The sequence below is a fragment of the Enoplosus armatus genome, chromosome 16 (genome assembly GCF_043641665.1).
Source record: "Enoplosus armatus isolate fEnoArm2 chromosome 16, fEnoArm2.hap1, whole genome shotgun sequence".
NCBI classification, from domain to species: Eukaryota; Metazoa; Chordata; class Actinopteri; order Centrarchiformes; family Enoplosidae; genus Enoplosus; species Enoplosus armatus.
The window spans coordinates 3,055,071-3,080,622 of record NC_092195.1 but is presented as its reverse complement, the minus strand read 5'-3'; the positions used below and the strand labels follow the sequence as shown (position 1 = coordinate 3,080,622).

Below are 25,552 nucleotides of genomic sequence, written 5' to 3'. Positions count from 1 at the left end.
AAGTTCTTTCAGTAGCTGCAGTAAAAAAAACAAAAAAACAAGGCCTTTTATAACAGTATTTGTTTGTTTCATTATCACATAATTGCTCAAACAGGACCACATCTGCTTATTAAACAGGTCTTGGGACTATATGTAGCTAACGCTGTTGATACAGAGAGCAGGTTATTATGCTGCAAATCACTCCGACCGCTGGGAACAACAAACGCCAGCAGGGACCTGGGTCACCATTCAGAATCATTATATTAGTATCAGGCTTCATTAACCCTCTTAAAAATAAATGAATTGATGCAGCGCCAGGAAAAGCCTCCCACAGCAGCGCTGGAGCTGGAGCGGTTCTCTGCGGAGGCAGGAACTCCAGCGAGTGTTTTTGTCCAAAGCCAACATTAACATGTCGTTTGACGAGAAAATTCAAACAGCAATTTTGCCATTAACGCTGTCAAACTGACACATCAAGGCACCTTATTGTATCGTGACTGAGCGTTTACACTTAGATCTTTATGTTTGTTTCTTTACCCTGAAGATGGCAATTACATCCTTTCATTAAATGGCACGGCCTTAAAAAGGGTAGACAATGTGGAGAAAATAAATAGGTTTCATGAGGGAAACTAAGAAAACTTGACGCAAGTGCCGCCTCAGACCGTGCACTGCTGTCATTAAGAGCCTCTAAGTGTTGGGTGGGGGTGTTTGGATTTCGTTTTTTGGATTGTAAAAAAGTATCTATTTGCATGTATTTTGACCAGATGTGGCTCCTGATCTTACCAGATCTAATTAAAATATCTCTAATCGGGCCTCTACATCGTCTTCACAAATAGGACCACGGGACTACCACCACCTACCCGAGTGATGTTCTGAACCCGGAAGAGGCGGATGATAACGTCATCGTCGGCAGTCCTGGACAGAAGCTCCACCGTCATCGGCCCGAACTGCTGCAACCCCGGCTCGGGCCAATACTGCAGACAAGGCTGAGGAGAGGAGTGGAGAGGGAGGGAACAGGTCATTAGCCCACACTTGCTTGAGGCAGGGCCAATCATTATGTCAGCAGCCAGTGACGGTGGAGCCCGCTAACAAGACACCTGAGTATTGACAGCGGAGACAATTAGCCTAAATGACAATGATTATCTACAAATAGCTACCACAAATTAAATGAGCAAAAAAAAAACAACCCCCCCCCCCCACAATCCTTCACATAAACCGCGGTCACCTAGCATGGATTATTCATGAGTCTAAATCATTACCATTAGCACATTATAAATTAATGGAGTTGGGAGACCTTGGCTATGCCTGGAAGAGATAAACAGGAATGTAACCGAGAGGTTGGCGCACGCGAAAAAAAAAGAAAAGAAAAGCCAAGGTCTCCCATCACTGCTGCTTCAAAGACACATACCCCCCGGCCAATAGAAGGGGGGGGGGGGGGGTAAAAAAAAAAAACACAGGGGAGCGGTGTTGACACGCTGACGTGTTCCGCGGTGACTTTGGGGTTGAGGGGACCCCTGGAGTAGGAAGTGATAATGGCATTTCACGGTGACAGGAGGGTATTTACAGGTGACATTGGGCAGGAGGGGAGATAAATATTTATACATTCAGACAGGAGACAGGCAGCTCCAACTCCAGCAGGGCCTGTTAATCCACTGGCAGTGAGAGACAAGGAAGGAGAAGAAGAGGAAGAGGAGAGCGACAGAGGAAGAAGGACAGGCTGCAGCTGACAGGCGCGGTGGAAATGTCGAGCGGGAATCCAACATGACACGGTGACAGAGCGGCGATAGGGAGACGGCAGAACAAACCCACGCATGAGCAAACATGGGGCGAAGCGATAAGAGCGCGCTAATGCCGTGACAGCGTGCCCGTGCAAATTAAGACGGAGCAGGGTTGAAGGTTTTTGCGGCGGCAGAGCTCCAGTTAAAGGCCAGACGTGCTGGTGATCCTTTGTGAATATGGCCGTCTTATGTTAGCGCAGAACCTTAATTAATATTTATTGACACTGAAATGAATGTTTTATTCCGTACTCATTGGAGTGAGAAAACTAAAGCTCAGTAAGACCGCCAGGCGGAGGTGGAGGTGTTTTGAGTCTTGTTTTGCCTTTGCACAGGAAGGTCTGCTGTGTAAGTCTGCATCTTCGAGGAGGAATCGCTCTTTGTAGGAGAGTCTGCCGGCTAAGGGGGACAGGACTGACAGCTTTTGCTCTGGTCTTCAACTCACTGCCTGGCCCTGACACTCTGCACTCCCCGTATCTTCTTTAGGTAATACATGTACTGTATATTTCTCGGGAGGAAACGCTGCTCTGGAGGTAGAAGTTAAAACTTCAGTGCGCTGAATACATGAGAAAGAGAAAGAATAAATGGAATCAACTTGAAATGCATCATTTATAATATGACAGCTCTCCACTGGGTCTTGAGAATTTTGTGCCCCCAAAAAATGGGGTCACAGGCCAGAAATTGTTAGGAAACTTTGCCATAATATTGTACTGTGGTAATATGTGTATTATTAGAGTGTGTGTAAATGCACTGAATGGCACTAATCAAAATCCTGCTGTGATGCAGATGCTGTCACACAGAGGGTTTTAAAGTCACCCGCGGCTAAATTACAAGTGGCAAGCTGATAAGTTAGACGTTAGAGCTCAACCTAATGAGATTAGCAATAAAATGACTTCCACTTCCAAGATGTGTGTAGACAATATAATCTCCAGCTGGTTTATTAGCCTCCTCTCCTCTTACCCAGGCGGAGTTGGACTGGTTGAGCTGGTTGAGCATCACCACCGAGGTGCAGCCGTAGTCGTACACAAGCCTCCAGAAGTCCGTGGTGGTGCCGGGCAGCGGGTGCGGCGTCACCACGAAGGCGGCGGGCCGCAGGAAGCTGTCGGCGAGTGCCGCATTGATGTAGTTGCTGCTCTCGCCCTCGGTGGTGACGAGGAAGGCCAGGGAGCGGTCCGGCGGCAGGACGTCCATGCTGCGGTTCTTCTCGCGGTTCCGCGGCATCAGAGAAATGCTGCACTCCTCCACGTCCAGGTGAGGAGTCACCGAGTTCAGGGTCTGAGGGAGGAGGAAGGAGGAGGAGGAGGAGAAGGAAGTGTGCGCGGGGAAGATAATTAAAAGGTTGCCATGTGTGCTTTGAGAATGTGTTCACATTTGAGATGCAGAGATAAAGTGAAAGACTGAGAATGAAGATTGTGATAAGAGGAGGCAGACGCAGCGGAACAGAAATGGGATCAAAGAGAGATGGACAGAGGCAATGAAAATATTCCCCACTCAAACAGCCCGACTGTCAATACTTGACAAGCACAACTATCTCCAATCATCTCCGGGAAACTTTAAAACACATTAATTATCAGTCCAAACCCCCACAAGGCTGAATGGATAAAAACACATTTAGCACAATCTCATACATTATGAATAAGCATATTACCAAGCAATGGAAATAGAAATGAACTGATTATCTAACTTGCTTCATATTGTGAAAGACTCCCTATTGGTTTAGACAAAATTAATAGAACATTGCAGCCCGTAACTGCGATATAGCGTCTGGGCCACAAGTCGCAATTATGAGAGGCTGTCCTGTAGGATGACTCACACGAGAAGAAAAACATTCTAATTATCTGGCCAAAGGTCACCAGTCAATAACATCATTATGACTGGCATTAATTGATCAAGGGAACAGCATTACGTGAAAGACAAATACATGTTCTTAGCTAACTAGCCTTTTTTTTTTTTTTTTTTTAAGGCGAGGATGGAGGATTTTTCTCACGCAGCACTAGACACAGTGTCTTTAGGAGGGCAAACGTTGAAACTCTCACAAAGAGGTTATAGACTGAATCACAGTTGTGTCAGAGCAGTGAAAGAGCTGTAGCGAAATAGACAGTCAAGAGGTGGCAAGGCTTGCGCAGGATACAATGACAGACTTAGAGTGAGGTCTAGGACGTTTCATTATTTGTCGTTTGACTTTTGAGGGTCCAGTTTCACAGCCTACAGTAGTAAAAGCACACACGTCTGAGCTGTTCAAATGTCAAATATCATCTGCATCGTCAGCCATAGCTATGCTGTAGGCTACGACTGCTAGCCGGTGTGCACCTCCTCAAAAGCGTGACTGCACGTGGAGATTGTTGAGGATGGAAAGCACGATGCAGCCGGATCATGCACGATACGTCTGATGCTGAACGATGAAGCAAAACCTACGCCACAGGCAATCTACAGTGCGACTCCTGCTAACACCTTACAGCCGCTATACATCCAAAACAAAACAAAAAAAAACCCAGCGTGTAGACGCTGATACGAACTTACAAAACAAGTGGCGTGTTGTTGTGTGCATTACCTGGAACTCCTCTCTGAGCTGCGAGGTGTTGCTCTGAGAGTCCACCTTCAGCATCTCCTTATAGGTGAGAGCAAACTCATTGACAGGGATGGCGGTCTCTCCGCACAGACACGCCTCCAGGATGGCATCGTGGATGAACACGTACTGCTCCTGAAAGACAGACAGCAAATGTACAAAGTCACACAAAAGCCTCGCTGCACTTATGAGCCTCCTGACTGTTAATTACCCACTTGAGGGAACAATGCAGAATTTAATTACTGCCGTTGAATGTTGACTAATAGTCACAACTGTCAAACATTCTTCGCATTGCCATGCCCACTCTTAGGCATTGTTTTCATCCAGAAAATTGTCTCGAAATGGGGTAAAAAGTGCAGAAATCACACATCAGAGGAGGAAAACACTGCCCACACACAACATTTGAATACCGTCATGAGCTGTGCAATTAACGAGGGAACTAGGAAATTTGTTTTGACATCCAACCAAACAAAAGATCAAAGAGGCGTGGATACATTCAAAATTACAGGATAAAACTGTCCCTCTTCCAACTTATTTATCATTTAATGTGTTCTGTAATTGCAGAAATGTGCATTCAACTGGTACACCAGCTCCAGCTGAAAGGTGAAAAGATGAAATTAAAAGGGAGATAAATACCATTGTTGTGGTATTTACCGCACCGTCTCTCCGATTCCAGACTTGTTAATAAGAGAACATTTTAAAAATTTTTAATAGTTTGATTAACTTGAGTAATTAATGCATTTCTGTCTGTTTATTTGAAGATTGGGAGTTCACCCCAAATACACTTTAAATAGAATAACACATAACAGCAATTGTGTGTCTATTTACTCGATTAAAGCGAGTTTCTTAGCATATGACACGTTGATACTTGTCTTAATAAGTATCAACTTGACTGTGTTGTCCCGCTCCAACATGACTTATTCTTTAAAAGTGAATGTTTTAACGTGACTAACATTTTTAAACGAGTGCAGAATAACGATTAAACTAAATGCAAGCAATGTAACAACGAGCAAGTAACTACGTACCTTCAGTTACACTGCACAATTTTAAGTATTTCCATGCTAGTATGCTAATATCCTGGTATTTTATGCTCAGGGTTCGTGCATCTTTTTAAGAGTAAAATTCAAGCCCTTGTCCAGAAATTAAGTTTGCAGGATTCCTTTATACCCGCAGCGATCAAAGTATATCATCACTTTGTTTATTTTGCCAGCTGTCCGTATTAACTTTGATTGAATGTTTTGATCATGATTATTTCATGCTAGCTGAGGCGCCACGAGGCAAACAAACACATATGACGACGGGATTGTTTTTCATTGCAAATATTGAAACGATTTTTTAGGTTTACATGAGTGACTGTGTCCCTGAAACACCAGATTACGTTGAAAAACGAGCATTTTTCAAGGAGTGTATTCGAATTCAAGCAGATTCCTAACCTTGAAAACGTAACGGTGAAAATGTAGCATTTCCCTGTGTGCTACTTTACACTTTTATTCCACGACATTGCTGGAGGAAATAATGTATACACCTCACTAAGTAAGCTTTAAGTACTTTTGCTGTTAGTATTTGTAGTTTGTATTGGATTTTGAATGTAGAAGTTTAACTTGCAGTGGAGTATTTTCATATCATGATATTGCTACTTGTCTGGACACTTCCTCCACCCCTGCCCATGGTTGTTTCAGAGTGATGGAAAGTGTCTGGGCCAACAGCACGCTTCGCATTGTGAAGGTCGCACCCGTGAGCTCCTGGCTAACAGTGTCAGGCCCTCCCACTCACTTCAGTCTGGATCATGTTGATGCGTCGCGAGCAGAGGGTCTTGACACAGTTGTAGATGTCCACCACTCCTTCGCACTCGGCCATATCCAGCATGACATCCAGCACGATGTAGCAGCCGGTCCTGCCCGCCCCCATGCTGGTGCAGAGGAGAAAGGAGAAGGATCGACAAGCCTGAATACACCGGTGGAATGAAAGAAAAGCCTCGGCGGGGAGCCTTTGGTAATGATCGAGATACTCGGCCCAAAAGTCAAGTAAAATAAGAGGCTTTGTTCTGGGGAGGAAGAAAGGGAATACAGTGACCATTACGTTCCAGCATCAAAAAATAAATCGAGGTTGGAGTTTGAAAGTGAAAAACCTTTTAGTTAGAGAGTGCTAAGACATTTAAAAGCGCCCTATGTATCGGCCTATGCCTTGTCGAACTCCGTGATAAAGGCATGCGTGAGTGCTCTTGAAAGCCTCTGCCCTCTCCAGGTGAGGCTCGGCTACTGTCTGCACCGGGATGTTTTACGCCTCGAGAACACATCGGTCTTCATAGAATTTCCACTGAACATAAAAATCCCCCTGCAGGGCATCAATGTTGTTAAACAAGCACATTATTTATGATAAAGCTGCAAAAAGGACTGGTGCTTAATCAGACTTAGAAGCCATAGTCAGAGAGCTCTCACAAGAAATGGATCTCAGCATCTTAGTGATATTTGCCCATGTTGACATTGCTCATGCTTGCCTGACTTGTAATGTTTTTTCGACAGCGCTATATTCATTTATTGGGTTCACTTATTGTAGGGGCACATCATGCACAATGTAAAACGCCTATGAAAGGTAGAATGTACAAAAAAACTAATTAAGTGGGTGACTCACGAGCTGCAAGAAATCTATAATCCAGCCACGCATAGGAAGAACAGTGCACAACAAACACATTTCTTATCCCACGCTGTGTTTCTATGAGATGCTGGGCGTGTTTTAAGAAAATGTCCCAAAAAATTCGAATGTGACTAAGGGTGCTTTCACACTGCACCTAGGCTGTTGTGAAAGCTGTCAGACTAAACAACGGCACCGAAAGAGGAGGGCCCCCAGGGCGTTTTCAAACCCACAGCTCGTTTGCTCTGGTCTGAATGAGTCGATCAGTTGGTAAACTCACCGTGGTCCAGTTTCTTCAGCATGTCACTGCTGCTTCTCACATAAATCATTTGTGTTTTCTCTTGGTTTTTTTTTTTTGCATTATGATTGAATTGGGGGAACTTTTACACCTGTGGTCTGGTTCCTTCGGTCCGGACCAAAGGTGAGAAAAGAAAAAAGTGAACCTGTTGCCTTTTTAGTCCCGAACTGAGCAGTATGCATGACGTTATACACACGGACAGGTAACTTACTGATATGACAATTTTGAACTGTCCGGCATCATCAGCGCTACATGGACCCACGTGGAGAATCCAAATTATGGTGACAGACAGCAGGTCACGCCCCACTTTAACATGAGCATCATCCGTCTTATTAGACTGGAAATCGGCCGAATGTTATGGATAATTACAAAGTGAGACAGGGCGAAAAAAGATTACTGAGAGACACGCTCTTTTTAACGGACTTAATGAACTGCAGAAGGATACAAGCACAACACAAGGCAGTTTTAACTGCATTTGACTGCCTGACTGATCTGGGAAAACCCCAGCAGTCACATGCCGACGCGTACATGCGTCACCATGGTTACCAAATGGTTTGCATGAATATAAGCCAGCAGAGGTAGCTCATTATAAGATCGCCGCCTGAGCGGTTTACAATCGGCAGATGGATGCAATAGTGCTTTAGTTCATTCATTCATGCTGAAATTACACACAGATGTTAAGATGTGACAGAAAACTCGGTTTCCATTTTCTTTTTTTTGATATGACACATTTTCCACCTCAGCCAGGCAAAATGAGTTCACCATATTTCATGATTTTCTGTATTTTCTGCCGTTTCAACTCAGGTTCCTTCTTTACGTTAAACCTACAATGCACATGTGGGCAGGTGGATGGAAATGTACCTTATGAGCAAGTGTGTTGGAATGTGTTGAACATCTAAGAAATATGATATTAAAAAGCAGGAGATTTATTTCAAACACCGACACCTGTTAGGTGTGTAGGTCAGAGTTAGGTTGGAGGGTGATGCGTTACCTGCAGTGGACCACCACAGGCCCACCGTCGGGAGGTGTCGAGGCCTTGACCCGGCGCAGGAAAGCCAGCAGGCCGGTGGCGTGGTACGGCACCCCATGCTCAGGCCAGGAGGTGAAGTGGAACTGGCACACCTCATGTTTGGCAGGGTAGCCTCTCTGGGGGGCAGAATCCGGCAGATTTAATGAGACGCTGTTATTATGAGGGCGGAGATGTTTAGAGGGGCTCGCAAATAGAAACCAACTACACAAGCCTGAGTCTGAATGAGAGACGAAACGCCGGCTATACGTGGCACAGAGAGTTGAGACAGGAATAATGCGAGAGTATGACTCACCCTCTCCATGGCGAAGGTGCGCACGGTGTACTCTGCCAGTGTTTCGGTCTTCAGTAGTGTTATCTTAATGTCACCGTAGAGCTCAGTGTCATCAGGCCAATACTTACAGCACTTCATCTGGACAAACAACAAACAGCGAAAGTTCAGAGAGGTTCACACACACACACACACACACACACACACACACACGTACAGCTGATTCATCTCGACACAAGACAACAAACATCCACACCATCGGGCCCTGAGATTTCAACAAGCGGACAAATTGCAATGCTCTAATCCTGTTGTGACCTTTGCTAAATATTTTGGACTTTGCTGCAGTTGCTCCGATCGTGTCCTCCATCAGATTTGAGGCATAAATAGTGTTGACGCCAAGGTTAGATAAGGCACGTTTTGATACAATTTCTGGGGGCATTTCCCACTCGCTGAAACAGAACTCGCTGTCGGTGATGGTGTATTTTTCCCTCTCCCTGTGCCCAACCAGACAGCCCCCAAAACATCCGCTGTTAAGCTTTTAAGTGAATTGCTGTTTTATTTTTCCGTTGATGCAGTGTTTTTTATGGCGTCAACATTTCCTTCTACTGCTGGCTGCGTGGTGTCAACATTTTCTACCGCTCCGGGCTGTGTACTCATTTTCAGATCCAAAAAAACGCTATATTTCTCTCACCTTCAAAGCCTGGGGAGGACTATAGCAGCCTATGTGGATGGATGAAAGGCTAAAAGGGCACTCTTCATTTTTTTGGCCCCTTATTCTTTATTGAACTGTTTGAACATTTCCTACATCCTTCATGACCCTGGCTGACACTGATTTGGCTGCTTTGTTTGTCTGTTATGTCAGTTACACTGAATGAGATTGTCACTCCATTAGCATTTTTGTGTATTGGATGTTTTTGTAATGGCAACAGCTGTAAAACTAAAGCTTTTGGCTGCAGAAGTCCAGTGATATTGCATTAAAGTTCAACTTTAACTATCTTTTGGCCCCCTGGGGCTGGTCGTACCATACAGACAGTATATAAAGATGGACGACATGGCCCTGAAAGTGAAGCCAAAGCATCTCGATTGCCCCCTGGTGGCTGGCTGCAGTATAGGTCATAAGCCACGCCCCCACCATGTTAGCGGATGGGACATGGGCCAAACTAAAAAAAGGTTTCTGTCATTACAGGTAGTTCTTATCACGCTGATGTTTGTTCAAGTGTTCGTTTTTCTGATCTGTTTGGTTTTAATTAGTTATTTGATGCTATAAAAACGGGGTGAGACGTCATGATTGACAGCTGTTGATTGACTGTGGCATGCTCGCAACACACACTCAATCACCACTGGCTCCAAATGACGTCACCAGCACAAGATGGCAGCGGCCGTATCCGGGAGAGTTTAGCTTCATTTTTGCACAGTGGGAGGACGTGGAGATGCGTCGGCCATCTTTATATACAGTCTATGGGTCGTACCAGGTGGTGGTACCAAATTTTGTGACGGGAGGGGCCAGTTTAATTCAGCTGAACTGAACTTTGTATAAACGAAACAGTCATACCAACATTTACAAAGTATTGGCAGCTATGTTTAAGATATCGCTTGGGCCCCTAAAACTGTTATTTTATGCAACAGCTTGTGCTGCTACTGTGACTTCCTGTTCACATGATTGACTGCTGTTTCCTAGCAAACAATTTACGCATCACTAAAATCTTGTTTAGACATTCTTTAGGTTTTAATGGTGCAACTTGATTTAGTAAATCACTACTCTGAAACTAGCTAGCAGTTACTGAGAGCTTAGCAGGGACTTTACGCACAAACTTTGCAGTTTACAAATAGCTGGTACAGCCCTATCCAGAGCCACAGAAGACGTTATACAACTAATCTGACGAGTTAACTCAGTTTGACGTGTAAAATTTGTCATGTAAACAGTCAGCTTTTTTGTGCTCAATACTAATAACGTTTTTCTGGCTGACTGTTGTCATGTTTCCATTCAACTGTCAAGCAAACTTTTGAAATGCTGCAAATAAAGAAATTGCAAGTTAGGTCAATCAACTAGTTTGGAGCCAATAAACAAGTTAGTTTCGTCAGAAGTTGCTGGTATAGGCTACAATTTACGCATGGCTGTAATCCGACAAGTAAACAGAGTAGAAGAAGCAGAGGTTGCAAACCCGGAAACAAAATCGCCTTGGTCATTTAACCCATCTACGGGATAAATTCTATTGGGCAAGCTTAAATTGTTCGGTCACTAGTATTGGCCATGTTTGGTGCAGACAGCGGAAACAGCTGATCAGTCACGTGGGGTAAATGTTTGCGACGTCAGAACTTCGTAAAGGCGGCTCCGTGTCCCATTTTTCCACAAGGGCAAAAACAACCTCACGTAGGCGTAAAAACATGTTTGCGCAATTGAGGACGTTTTATCGACATTTTTCCAGACAGACTGATCACAACGCTACGTTCAAACCTCATATATAATCATTTTGAATATTATGAAAGTAGCCGACTGTATTCAACAGAGGCAGGAATAGTGCGTGGAACAGAGGCCACCATGTTCCTCCACGGGCCTTCATATACATCAAAGTTTTGACCTTGGAGCACAGACACCAAAGCAAAAGGTGATCACTCATGATCAGACAGCGGCAGCCATTTCCTCCCACAACAAAGAGCGCAGCCGCTCTTCTGATATATAGTGGATGATAAAGGGAGCTCCAGAAATACATTCCCTCCATCCATCTTCACAGGCGGCTGGAGAGGTCACAGGACAAAAGGGAAGGGGAACCTACCCTGCCCACTTCCACCAGCTTGGTGATCATGACAATACTGAAGCAGTTCTCCTGCCAAACCATCCGCCAGAAGTCATAGATCATCTCCTGCTTGGGGCCTGCGGAGGAGGAGATATACAGTAGAGGTATAGGTGGAGGAGTGGGAGAGAGAGAGAAAAAAAAAGGGAGGGGGGAGAAGGTGGAGGAAGAGAAAGAGAAAGAGAGGATGAGGAGGGCGGAGAGATGAGCCATAAGTCATAGAAAATAGCAGCAATAACCATCAACGTAGAGGCGCTGTGTAATCCATGCCAGGGAATAGAGTAACAATGTGTCATTCATGAACTATTGCCCGCTCTGTGTTCTCCTAATACTACAGAGAAATGTCATTTCAATACACCCACAAATCCTCAGCCTTTGTGCAAACAAGCTCCTGCACTGCCTTTCCCGTGCACCAGTGGCTGACACAAATCGCAGCCCCCTGAAAAAGATGACACTTTCATTGATTTCATTACAGCGTGGCGTTGATAATATCACAAGGTCCTCCTTCACGCTGCCTCCCCTGCACAAACACACTGCACCCCCTCTGAGAGAACAAGACGTCTATTCATTCCTTCCCCCTCAGTTTGTTTAATAGGAATATTTTCTTGTCTCCTGTAACTGACCTAGGTGGCTTTTTGTAAGAGAAGGTTGCACCTTATCATCTCTCATATGTTTGTGTGCCGGCAGAGTAGTATGTCTTTTTACTCTTTATTATGTGTATATATATATATTTTTTTTTTGTTTGTTTGTTTGTTTGTATTTCATAGTATACTTATTTCAGGTTTATGTGTCAAGCACAATCTCATGCAGAAGCAAGTCAAAGTGCTGCACAGAGTGATAAGAAGTGGAAACTTTACAGTAAATCTTTCAGCACTGAAGCTCATCCTTGACCTTTGGACTTCAGCATGCGTAACAAAATAATCCAACATCCACGCACTAGCTTTTCTTCATGAGGGTTATATATAAATATGGTGCCAGACCATTAAAAGCTTTACAGACCAGCAGTAGATTCTTGAGTCATAAGGCCGGTGGTATTCTGTTATTAACACCGTCCTTCTCGAAACATACGATGCGAGCAACATGACACACTGTTCCAAGGCTGGATTTATAGTTAGCATAGCTACAAATGTCGAAGGGATTTCGAATGAGGTTTTCTTTCCTAGTTCTGGAACACTAGAGCACCAAAAGTGCTTTAATCTGCAGCTGCCAATAGTCCCCAACAAACGCACTTTTTCCTCCAGTCTGAGTAACGTTCGCTGAAAACTACAAGGAATATCTTTCACACTTGAGAGCCATTTTTAAAGATGTTGTAAGGCCAAATGGGCTTGGCGCTGGTTGCCACGGACGGGACAGAAAACTTTGCAAAGCGCTGACAGCCAGGACTAAAATGTGCAATAAGCGCAACAAATATTTCACTCCGTCTCCCATTCACTTCAACTGGAGCCCACGCGACGGACAAATTCAAGCGCGGGCGTCCTGTATTGATGCCAGTTCACATTTCGTCAACTTTGACCCGCACACATTCACGCGATCGACCAATAGAAACAAGGACGCTTTGTGTCCATTATTCTGTCCGTGTTCTATTCATGTTGATGCACATTAAAACTGTCCTCAAAACACCCTTTGTCGGACTGAGTGCAGGGCAATTACACTACCATCTAACTGATACTTACTCCATCTCCCATCACTTCAATTGAAGCCTGGGCGATGAACAAATTCAAGTGTTTTACCAAGTACCTTTCAAAGGATTGTTTTGACAGTCAATACAGAGAGTAACACCAGCCTCATCCTTCAGAGTCAACTCAGTTGTTTGAGAATCAGAGTGATACGCTTGAATCGTTGGGTCCTACTGAAGATATAATTGGAAAAAGCTGAAACTGCTGAATGGCTTTCACAGGGAGGCTAGCCAAAGGGGCATTACTGTAATCCATTCTGGGGATGACAAAGCCACGGACAAATGTTTCAGAATGTGACGGAGATGGGAAGCATTATCCCTGAATGAAGTCACAAAGGGTACAGGAAGCCACACAGAGGCCTGTCGAGGTATTTTTTGTCTCCACAGATGAACAAATACAACGAGGTATACAGTCGGGCTTGTTTTCACAGCTTCTTCTTCCACAGTCGTCTTAACAAGAGGAATCAATAGGCGTGCATTTGACTACACGCCCCAGGGCAAACATGCAAGGACTTCTGAAGGCTGAGAAATACAATAGGAGGAGGAGGAGGAGGAGGAGGAGGAGGAGGAGGAGGAACAACCCTGCCTGCCTGTTAAAAAAAACCAAGGCATGTGCGGAGCCTGACAACGGCTTCCCCTCTCATAACAGCAGGATACTGGTCTTTACTGGAGCTGACCCCGAGGTGAGCCGACGCTGGCCTGTGTACGATTTAATACGCACAAGTGGGGGCGGCTGCTTTAACCACCGTTTCCCCTCCTACAGCTCCCTCCCCTGTTGGCAATCGCTGCACTGGTTTCTATGTGTGTTGCTGATATGCGATGTAAATTTTTCAGCAGCAACAGCAGCAGCAGCAGCAGCAGCAGCAGGAGAAGCCCACGAATGCATCGCCAGAGGGACGGGGCAGCGAGTTCAGAGACAGATGATGTGTGATCCCGGAGGCTGGGTGCATCTGTATGCATAGTGCAACATGCCGCCGCTTTGGCCTCTGGGCTTTCAGAGTGCGCTTGGCATTTCTCCTCCCTGTACGTCGCCCCGCCCCCTCCCCCACTCAACCGCCTCTCCCTCCATCTCTGGACATAATAGAGAGTTAGCCCGGAGCACCTGCTGCCTGCTGCACATGCACAGCTGCCTTAAGGCTCGTATAAGATGCAACAAATCAACCTCTACCTGCCACGACAGCCTGACCACCCAGGGCTCCCCACGAGCACATCGGCATGCAGAGCATGTCGGGAGGGGCAAGGGGCAGCTTTAATGATGCGGTGTGTGTAAGCCAGTGTGCGTGGAGACACTGATGACTTGCAATTACTTTGGCAGCTATAACAGACTGTACTTTGGTTTCTGTTGCACAGCCTGGGTCTCCTGTCCAGAGTCCGTCATGTCCGGCTGGAGCTTAGACTTTTTTCGTCTTGGGACCAGAAACTGAAGGTTATCGAGTTCCCAAGCTCACGAGCGCATCATTCTCCACCAAAATATCGACATCAGCCCATAATCAGTAAAGACAGAATCCCTCATTAAATTGTAAATTCAGTAAATTACCTCACATCACGAATCCTTTTGTTTGTTGTCTGTTAGTGACCAAGTCTGCTAACTAACCAACTACCAGAGGAGAAATACATAAATGATGTGCAACACATCGATTCAGGGTCCAAACGGAGCTCTATGGCAGCAAAACGCTTCCACACAATATAAGCGATTCAAGCAGCTATTGGTGTGAGACTGAGCCACTAGGGGGCCATTTTGATCTACCCTAAGGATGGACATCAGAATGTACACATCATGCTTCAGAGAGCTCAGTCTACACAGGATGCGTTCAGGTGCGGGATTCTGAGTGTAGGTCACACTATGCTTCTGACGTGTCCCAATGGGTATTTCTGTGCTTCACGTCCGCTTTCTTCCGTTTTGCACGCACACAGCCGCGGCCTTTGCGTGTTGGGCTCTGAGTGCTGTTAAAACAGGGGTCACCCACACTCAGCACTGTACCTGAATGCATCCTGACCCAGACACAGCACTGAAGCTGCTGCTGCTGCTGCTGCTGCTGACAGACTGCTGAAACTCACCGCAGACTTTTTAGCAGCACGCGTGGAAACATTGTATTCATGTACAACATAGTAATATGCCGTTTCTGTGACAGCTTGCAGTCACTGTGGCGAGTGTGTCACATCTTTCATTTTCAACTGTACAGAGTAGCATAGCTAACAGCAGTATCCACTGTTGACAGGCCTGGAGAACTATGGAAATATTATGCACAACATGTGATGCTATTTTCCAATTTTGTGTGTTCATATAATTCTACTGTCCACTATATATTCCTCTATAAACTATATGCTGTACCTATATGCTCCTGCAGGTTGTGCATGGTAATGTATGTATTCTATTTTATAACAAAATCAAACTTTCAGGCATTTTTAAGCAGTATTCTGGCAGTTTTAATTAAAATAATTAGCAGCATTACACTTTATGAATCAAAGCAATTTTAAGATTTTGTTTGTTAACTTTTGGAATGGCACGCTGCGGCACTCCTTCCACCTTTGTCTGCCTCCCCTTGTATGCAGAGAGGCTTCGTGAGGAAAATATGAGAGGGAGAGAGAGACATTTTGGGAGGTTACTTTTGTGAGGCGATAGAAGTGAGACCAAAGTGAAAGATGGAGAGAAATCAGAGGGGGATTACGAAGCGAAAAAACATATTCACTGAATAAATAGGATCAGAGCCGGCAGAGAATAAAGAGAATGTCTTGCTCTCTTTCTCTCCTTCTTTCTGTCTCTCTTTCTGTGTGTGTGTATGTGTGTGTGTGTGTGTGTGTGTGTGTGTGTGCCACTAGGGGAATGCAGCCTATATAGTGCATCAAACCGACATCAGAGGGATGGTGCACCACACATGCAGATGGCGGGGAGGAGAGACACAAAAGCGGAGCTTCAGAGAGAGCGACAGTCAGTAGTGTTACAGTGCGGAGTGACTGACGGTTACAGTCAAATTGTTAGGGGAGTGTTTCTCACAGACGTTCGGAAAGTGACGCTTTATGGTGGAAATCCAGATGTGAGCATGAGGCAACACAGGCTTCCTTGTCGGTTGCAAATTAATAATTCATTAAAGCCACTTCAACATTGTCAGCTGGGCTGCTGCGCAAAGGACGCCACAAACAAACGCGATTATTAGCAGTCAAACACTGTTGCTCGGCGCTTTGCACTCACCTTGAGTGGCGATGAAGTGGTTTGATCGCTGGTAACCCTGTGTGACAGACAGATGTAGCGGGGAAAAAGGGAGGAAAAAGAGATGGGAGAGAGTTAATAATTACCAGAGCACATGATGAAGTGAGACTCAGGGACCTCTAACTCTCATTTCACCCCTCCCATCCATTCTCTTTCTCCATTTTCAGCATCGAGTCATCTCTTATTCATCTCAGAGCTAGGTTTTTTTTTTTGATGTCAGCGCTCTGCTAAAATCCTGCTCTGCTTTTGACGGGAGATCTTTCAGCGGCCGAGAAAAAATTAATGTACGCCGATACGACGTGCCTAAAATACATGTTTGACCGGCAAAAAGAAATCTTGAGCGTTTTGAACTTGTTTTATGTTTAGACTCCCAGTTTGGGCGAGGGACCGCACTTGAATCATACTGCGCAGAGGAGTGGCATTAATTCAAGTTTTTCCCCCGGCCTGTCTCTGAGCCAGGTCATTACATGCAGAGTGGGGGAGCTGCATTTCAAAGGCGGCCCGGCGTGCGGCCCGATGCTTTGCATGCAGCCCGGGCCGCTGATCAAAGGTAGATTGACGAGTGAGGGATCTTCAGCTCGGGGAGTAATTCTACCTGAGTGACAGTGACTGATCGGGCTGTCTCCTTTCTGCTCGGCTTGGCATTAGTGCAATTATGATACAGTGTGGAGGGCTGCCGGCCCTCCAGCCCTCCACCAGGCTGACCCTGTGTGCTGAATGCAAAGCAGCCAAGCATGACAGATCCCGAGAATTAAGATAAGTGCGTCCCCCCGCTTACTGCTCATGGGTAAACTGATTCCAAGTGCTGCGTACGGTAAACATTTGTACAAATACTGTACAGACACACAAACACCCCCCCCCCCCCCCCCCCCCCCACATACACACACACGCACCGAAATACATGTACGCACTACTCAGCCAGGCAGACACACATATTACATTCCATAACTGTCATGCCACAGAGGGAAGTTGAGATGGATGGCCATCCCTGTGAAAGAGTGTGGCGACCCTCATTCCCCATGAGCGTCCGCTGCCGAGTTTCTCTGGGGCCGGCCAGTTTCCTGTCTGTCACCTTGGCAACCACATTTTCCAACAGCAGGCAAGCAGAAAAACATCAAGCAATGTGAACTCACAATGGATTGGAAAGAAATAATAAATAAATAAATAAATAAAAACATGCAGAGTCGTTTGAGAGGTGGAAAGCTCATCAATCCCATCAAAAAGAGAGAAAAACAACTTTCAATGTGTTTTTTTTTTGTTTTTTTTGTTGACACACCACGATCAGTGCTCAAATGTATCATGCATCTCAGAACGACCGGTAGGGATCCTGCTGAACCTCAGACACCCTCCTCCGCCTCCCGAGAGTATTTAAAGGGAGTTCTGAGGCTTCCTCTGATGAGGCCATCGGGTTCTGCGACACCTAGCGACCTGTCGTGTTTTTCCTAGTCAAACTGTGGGATCAACAAACTCAAACGGCTTACAGCCTGCATTTGAAAAGGGAAATAGGAGAAAGACTATCACCACTTGTGGGTGTACAAAGAGCTTCTTAAGCACGAGTTAAGGCAAAAAATATTCAGCATTTTGACAAATCTGACATCACTTTCAAAATGCACAAATGGTAGTCCATGTGTTTTTTAAAGAAACAAAACAAAACAAAAAAAAAACTACCCACCACCGTATTTTAGATTTCAAGGGACCCAAATTACCGCTGTTGTAGCTTGCTGCCTGTGGGGTTATTTGTGTGGGTGTAGCAATTACTGTACATCCCAAGCAAAAGCGGTCACAAAAAAAATGTTTTTCATCCACTCGATATCTTTGACGGAGCGTTTTGTTCTTTCAAATGAAGACTTTTAGTATGTTCACATCTGCTGGCACTCCTACTGTAAGTCCTCCTCACAGGCTCAGGTCAGGATAGTGTTAAGCACTAATATAGCACTAATAAATGCCAGCAGAGACAGGGTTTCCTTGATTGAGACTTACTTTAAATCATAAAAGCAGTGACCAGCGTGTATGACTCATTTTGTGGCCAGTTAGAACCGATTTCTACTTTTACCTTTGGGACCTGTATCCGCCAGTATTTACGACAGCAACACTTTGGACCAAATCGCAGTTCATTTCAATGGAACCCCAACAATTAGCGGATTCGCTCATGGAGGCAAAGTTCGGTGGATTTTGATACGAGACTTTGTGCTGTCAACTGCAAACCACCTTAACAGCGCTGACCGTCGAGGGAACAGAGAGCGGCGTATTAACTGTGTCGCACCATCTAATCTTATATACACATGGATCTGGATCTGATATTAGCCTAAACTCTTGTAGGTGTCGAAAATAATTCCTGTACTTCTTTGCACCGCTCTATACCCAGGTCTATACTGAACCAGGTCTACTCTCCTCTGTGGCATACTATCAGGCCTTTCATAGGACAGCCTGATGTCGAGCAAGAACTCCAGGTGAGCATCTGACTACGGATGAAAGAGGACAGAGAGACTGCTGCACTCCGTTTGGGGAAGAAGAAGAAAAAAAATGAACTCAGGGGAAAAAAAGTGATGGCTGAAGGTGGACAGGCTCAGCAGCACAGAGCGGAAAAGGAAAGGAAGATCTGCTGTTGGAGGGGAGCCACGGAGGGCTGGCATGGACACTGGGGAGGGGGGGGGGGGGGGGGGGCGTGAAAAGGAGGAGGAGATGGAAAGAGAAGAGAAGCAAGGTACTTACTTCCCTGTTTATCCGAATCTAAGAGATGCCAAAAGGTTGAAAACGAGGAAGGTGGGGGGGGGGGGGGGGGGGGCGGAAAACAGAGAGAGAGAGAAAGAAGGAAAGTAGGGGAGGAAACAAGAGCTAGTTATTGTGATTAAGACCAGGAAAAGAGGGTGATGAAATGGTTAGAGAGCAGCTTGCCTTGAGGACCTGTGGAGAGAACAATACTCCAAATTCCAAAAGGCCGGCTTGTGTTTTATAGCAACCACAGTCTTTCTTCTCGTACTCATTTCCTCTTAACCCGCTCACCATTAGCGCGCTCCATCTTTATTTAGATCATTCAAAGTAAAGAGGCAGGGAGGGAGAAAAGAGTGCTGTGGCAGGTTTTGATACGAGGCCAATGATTACACAGAGTTGTCCTTGGTGTTAATAGCACAGATGACACTTTAGTAAGTTCTGCAATAAAAGGGCATGATAGGGACAATGCCTCAGGAAATAACAGTCATTTAATACATTCCATGAATTGCTCAAGGTGAACATTTTCAGAGGTCTTTCAAAAGTTGCAGGGTGTTCGGCAGCAGGTGACCAGCCCCAGTATCCTTTGGAATTTGCGTCCGTATTTGATGACGATGACTCCGCATCTCGCAAATGTACGTCAGGTAGCGCGCATTTGGTGGAGCGAGGCGGAAAGTGAGGGTGTCGGTCGGGATGGTGGCCGAGTTCACGTTCAATAAAAATGCCTTTTTATTAACCACACCAACGATCTTTCCCCAACCTCAACCATACCATAGTTGCCATCGATTTTAGCAGCCGAAACATTTTTAAAATGTTGGCATTGAGCACAAACAAACGTTGGTATTGAATGTAATCTGTGGTAACTAAGGAAACTAACTTACTTAAAGAAAGATTCCGGTTTCACACAACTCGGGTCTTATTTTCGTGGTTGGTCATTTCTACGTCTACATTGCTAAAAAGACGATAAGACAGGCTGTAAACGAGCCAGCAGTTTATCCAGATTATCTAGACCACTTTACTTGGATGTAAAACCAAAAATGAGCACGCCTTAAAGTTTGACAATAAGCCCTCCATGTAAAAAAATAACGTGAGCGCACAAGGTCAAGGTTTGCTGTTCACCTTTGCTCTCTCGGTCAAATACGTTTGGCTAACCTGGCAGTGTGTTTAAAATCTGTCTCTGATCTCAGAAATGTACTTGGTGAGTAAGTGTTATTATTACATATGGGAAGGACGGCCAAAACTACTCAAATAAGAAGTAGTTGAAAGTTGTATGAAACCAAATTCTTGTTCAAGGATACTTGAACTTGCCTTAACCAGATGATACACAAAGACAGACAACCACACAAGCCAAAGCAGAATTTGTCCGTCAATCAAAGACATTAAGCTTTTCGATTGCTCGAAAACAGACTGTGGATGGTGTCTCTTTTGTGTCGCATCTGTCAGCAACACACGGCAAACAAAAGGAGCATCTAAAGGTTTGACACAACAGTGTCACGTAACCCATGCCAAAGAAAACATGATGTAAACCAGCATGTGAATGAGATGAGAAGGCGGCGGAACTTTTCAGTTTAACCTTTAAAAAAGGCAATGTTCCATTTATCCAACCTTGGCGTCTCCCATGAATCATCTGGAATCACTTCGCTGCAGTGTTGGGAGCCAGGGGTCTTGGCATGACATGCGGGCGGCGCTGTAGACGGCACAGCTAATGACACAAAGGTCCTTGGATCCTTCTTCCTAATGGAGCCCTCTCGGAGCACTAAAGGGGATAATGCGGCCGCACAAAGCACTGTGAGCTTTGACGTTCCGCTTTAACCAGCGCCACCCACACACGCTGAGTCAGGCATCCACTCGTGATCTGGCCCCCTTCTGTCCACTTTACACTGCCTTTTGTTTCGCAAACAAAAGCAGAAACAAAGTGCGTAATACAGAGACCACATTAAACCCTGCAACGAGTGCGTCAGTAGGAGGGGCCAAAAACAGAGGCAAGACTGTCGAGAGCTTTTCGCGGTCGCCCTCCAGTTACCCTCCCATCATGAGTGAGCAGCGGGGCTCGCATCCTGGCCTGTGCTGAAGCAAAAAGCCACTGTCCTTCAGACAGCGTTGGTCCATCTAACGCAAAGCTGCCGAGATAGGATCTGGCAGGAGCGGGTACTCCCGCCGGGGACTGGAGAGGCTCCCCGAGTTACTCACTCGAGCTGAACTGTATGTGAGATGAAAATATCTGAAAGTAGATGAAAGGATCAGCCGCGTTATATTGGGTCCAATTGCGGTGCAATGTCGCCTTACGAAAGCATTTGGGTGAGTCATGAGGTCCAGTGCTCCGAGCTTACGGGCTTCTTGTAGGATCTCTGGAGTTGCTTGGATAAAATCTCGCCTCAAAGCCAGCATGTCCTAGCGCGCACAGATATAACGCTATGTTGTGGGTGTAGTCACTAAACCAGCTCACACAACATCAGACAGGGTGAGAAGGTGTCTGCCGGTTAAGCACTGGGTCAACCGCAGCAATGAAAGACGACTGGTACGAGCTGTTAAGGCAGAGCTGCGGGATCAGCAAAGACAGAGATGAAGGAGTAGGAGGCGAGGGAGGAGGGAAAACAAGGCTGAAGGTGACTTACGTCTATGTAGTTGGCGTTGACATAATCGGAGCTGGGGTCCGCAAGCAGAGAGTGGAGCTTGACTCGATGGCGATCATCTGAAATGCACAAAAAAGGATTTAGTTGTTGCCTTTTATTAAAACAAAGCAGATCTCCGGTCGTCCATCTCAGCAAATCCAAATGAAATGGAGGTTTGGATGTGGATGAGAGCGATGTGCCATGCAACAAAGGTCCATGACCGCAATCGAACCAGGGACGTTGCAGCTAGGTAAGCGGATGCCCCGCTGATGACTCTTTTCTAATTTCCACATCAATTTAAAGGATGATTCAGGTTCACTAGAACAGTTCTGACCATCATTTCTGCTGAGATCGGGGGAATGCAATGTGATTGGTAAAAACGAAGTCAGATAATCACACAGATTATTACAAATAGAGATGCACCGGTCCACCCAATCCCGAGTCCCGCCGAATCGGCAATACTGAGCACCGAGAGATTGGCGTAGAAACTTGTAGAAGTTGTACACATCATTCTTCATCAACGCACCAATTCGGCTTAATGAGTACCCGCCTGTGTTATTGTGTCGGTGCATCCTACCGGCATGAGTAGGATTTACCTCCAAATAAAGGGGTTTAGCTAATCTGGCTAGACAATGTCACAGTGTTCCCACATCTCAGCAAATACTGGTGAGGACAATTTCAACCAATAGAAATGATTGCCAAAGCTGACATGACATTAGGGCCCAAGTGTTAATAATACGGAATGACCCTTTAAGGGCCAGTCTAAATCTTAAAATGGCGTGAAAATAACTGGCATTTCCAGGTCGTTTTTGTAGAGGCCGCTGTCCACGGTGAAACGCCAGAGCAACACAAAAACAACTGAATCTTCTTCTTCTTCTTCTTTGTCATCTTTTCAGTTGGCAAACAAAAGCTGCTCATCACAGCCAACATCTGGTGAGGAGCGGAGACCGACAGCCAGCTGACCAAATCGGGATTTCATGGTTGGGAACGTTGTCTGACGAAAATCACCTTAAATACAGTTTAATGACAACAGCTGGGCCGGATGATCGGCTGTGTCGACTTTTTAAATGGCAGAAAAAGTTCGAGGGAGGAAAGCTGTCTTCCTAACTTTGCCGGCACACAGCCGGTTACTGACGGGGCGCTACACCTCCGTTCAGTCCTCCCCTGTTCTCTGTGGTCACCATACTGAATGGGTATGAACTAGTGATTCGATCGCGGTTCATAAACACTACATGTTAACCAGCAGGCATTGTTTTATAATCACAACGTCGCCTGACAAAAGTAAGTCCAGGTTCATGAATATATAGGCACTTAAAATGAATGATGACAGAGACACAAAGTTCTTTTTAACTTTACTCCCCTTAACCCCTCCCCCAGACCCTCACTGGGCTGGCTCACATCATCGTTTTACAAAACCCCTGTTTAGCCTGTACACACTGTAACATCAAGCCAACAATTTCAGATTTGGAAATCGACACCAACATTTTAAATTAACCTAACCTTACTTACATTACAACAAGAGTTGTTGTTTTTTTTAAGAAAGAATTAACAACCATTCAGCTGGGAGTAAAAATAATGATTGGGCAGCTTTGGCAGACTTGTAGGACACGGCCGTGGCATCGTTGAATGCTAATCTACTTTACAGTGTGTGTATGAAGAGCTATGAATGTTAAGGTGTGCTGTAACCCACAGTAAGACAGAGACTGAAACAGAGCCAAGTAATAACTACAAAGTACTTACGGCTAAGCAAGCTATCGTGCCTTCCTTTGGTCTTGTCCTTCTTTTTCGTGACGTCCCAGCCATCAAAGAAACTCTGCAAAGTAAAGTTAGAGATCACAAGTTAGGCTTAAAAAAAAAAAAGATATTGCAAAAACAGGGGCCAATGTGTCTTTGATACATCTCGACTCACCACAGAAAATGACTTTGCTAATGCAAGCGCTACCCTAAGGTTATCTGAGTAACTTCGCGATTATAGCATTTTGCCAAGTCATCAACAGACATCTGCCACAACATAGCGGGGAGAGACGGAGGCTGCGAGATGACACGCCACACTGAGAGATGGCTGCGGCCTTGGGAAGGAGGGTTGGGGGGGGGCGGGGGCCCACTGCAGTCATTCTCATTCCAGACACAGTGTGGAGCTTGCTGCTTGAAGAAGCCTTTGCTCTATAATACCTCAGTGTTAAACTGCTAAATTTGTGACAGCTGTTTATGACACCCACCTATTAAATCTGCTGGCGCGGTGGGACGAGTCACTGAATCTAAATCAATACTACAAGTGAAGGGGGGGGGGCAAACAAATATAAGCATGGATGGGCCTGGCTTGAGTCGTGTCATATTCTGTTGAATTTGAAGTCCCAGTCTGATCTCCTTGCTGTATCGGTAATTATATCCAGGCTCTCGTACTGAGGCACACCGTCTCTCATCTGCAGCCGACCAATCCCCCCTGGGCAAGGTGGGTGGGGGGGCAAATTGGGACCACCTGAGACCTTGGCCGAGCCGCCCAAAGCAAGCTGATCAGGGGATTACATCTGCTACTGGATCCTGTGCAGGTAATGCCTGAGCTGATCCTGCCTAACAGACCTGCCTTTGTCCAGCGCCCTGTGTTTTTGTGTTTTTGGAGCCTCAACAACATTCTGTTCACCTTCGCAGAGCTTTACTTTATTTCTTTCTTCTCTATGAGCTCATCAGCCACATTAAACATGTTCAATATTTCAAGTGATTTCTCAGTCAAATTGAATATGCATGAATAAATATGCAATATTTCGGGAGCGTTCAGGTGTGATGATACCAGACTTGAATGACTGTGGCCTGGCAACAAACAATCCCACAAGTGTCATCAATTTTGACTGAAATTATGAAATATGGCCAAATCCTCATTGGTGCACGGAAGCCTGCGACATCATCCTTTTCCAACCGAGCCCCGCCCCCACTTAGAACCAGTGAGAAAATACAGAAATCTTGCATGTGAGGTAACCAAAACTGTTTAAGCTTTGTTCCAAACAGATTCTAAAAACCACAATCCACAGGGGCTATTTATGGGTTAGTTTACTTGTCCATCATGTATAAATTCTCACAGCTGATCACCACTGATGATTTTGACAAAATGCTGGGGGGAAAAACATCATACTAGAACTGATTTCAGCCTACATCACATATATATATATATATATATATATATATATATATATATATATATATGGGGATTGTTTTCTTTGGGTCTCTCACTACTAAAAACATACTCATTTGATCAACTGATAATCCAAAAATGATTGATTAGCGCAGCTTAAATGACCAAATTTAAGGGTTTCTCATTCAAATCTATGTTGAAAAACAGATATTGGCAGAAATAAGATGTCAGATTTTTGAAACGATCAAATTCAATATTGCTACTGGCCTTAAAAATCTTAAAAATCCAATATCATTTGGGCCCTACATCATATCACTGTGCTGTAGTGTTGAGGAGGCGCCACAGTTCCAGGTGAAAACCTAATGAGATAGCTTTACTCTTCGAGGGCCACATAAGTCATGGAGGGTGATGCCTGTCGCTGTGTTTATTCGCCTGCTCTGGTTCCAGATGTTGGCTTCCGAGCACAACGCATCCACACCGAGGGCCTGACTCATTCACAACCCCCCACAATGCCTTGCAACATGTCTGATCAATGGCAGCGGCACGACCCTGTGGGAAATAAGGGTTATGAAGTCTGACAGCAGTGTGCACGCTGATCCCCTTCATCTTGTTTATTTCTCCAGGCGATTGGGAGCCAGACTGAGGAGTGAAAAAGCGACCCATATATTGATTTTGGAGGGGGGAAATTTGTTGGACCCTCAGGGATCTTAATGAATCGAAAAAGTGCATCTGGCTTCCTGCAGGTGGATGTGCAAAAAAAAAGACTTACCACTGCTTGATGTGGGGGCCTTCATATTAAAGTCAAATGAAAGTAGCTTGGAAAAGCACAATTAGCCCACAGAGCACCAGAAAGTTCTGTATATCTGCATTACCTCTGTGATGCAG

General features: G+C 45.3%; 1 protein-coding gene across 1 annotated transcript in view; it reads right to left on the bottom strand.

The window, feature by feature from the left end:
- ptprua (protein tyrosine phosphatase receptor type Ua) overlaps nucleotides 1-25,552 on the bottom strand; it is a 163,134-nt gene that overhangs the window by 3,494 nt on the left and 134,088 nt on the right. The window contains exons 18-28 of the mRNA XM_070922244.1: nucleotides 23,281-23,353; nucleotides 21,544-21,620; nucleotides 18,932-18,949; nucleotides 16,202-16,238; nucleotides 11,319-11,416; nucleotides 8,569-8,685; nucleotides 8,238-8,392; nucleotides 6,091-6,226; nucleotides 4,303-4,452; nucleotides 2,712-3,026; nucleotides 837-962 (exon numbers count right to left, since the gene is read on the bottom strand). Of these exons, the coding sequence (XP_070778345.1) occupies nucleotides 837-962; nucleotides 2,712-3,026; nucleotides 4,303-4,452; nucleotides 6,091-6,226; nucleotides 8,238-8,392; nucleotides 8,569-8,685; nucleotides 11,319-11,416; nucleotides 16,202-16,238; nucleotides 18,932-18,949; nucleotides 21,544-21,620; nucleotides 23,281-23,353 (1,302 nt within the window). The remainder of the gene's footprint in view (nucleotides 1-836; nucleotides 963-2,711; nucleotides 3,027-4,302; nucleotides 4,453-6,090; nucleotides 6,227-8,237; nucleotides 8,393-8,568; nucleotides 8,686-11,318; nucleotides 11,417-16,201; nucleotides 16,239-18,931; nucleotides 18,950-21,543; nucleotides 21,621-23,280; nucleotides 23,354-25,552) is intronic.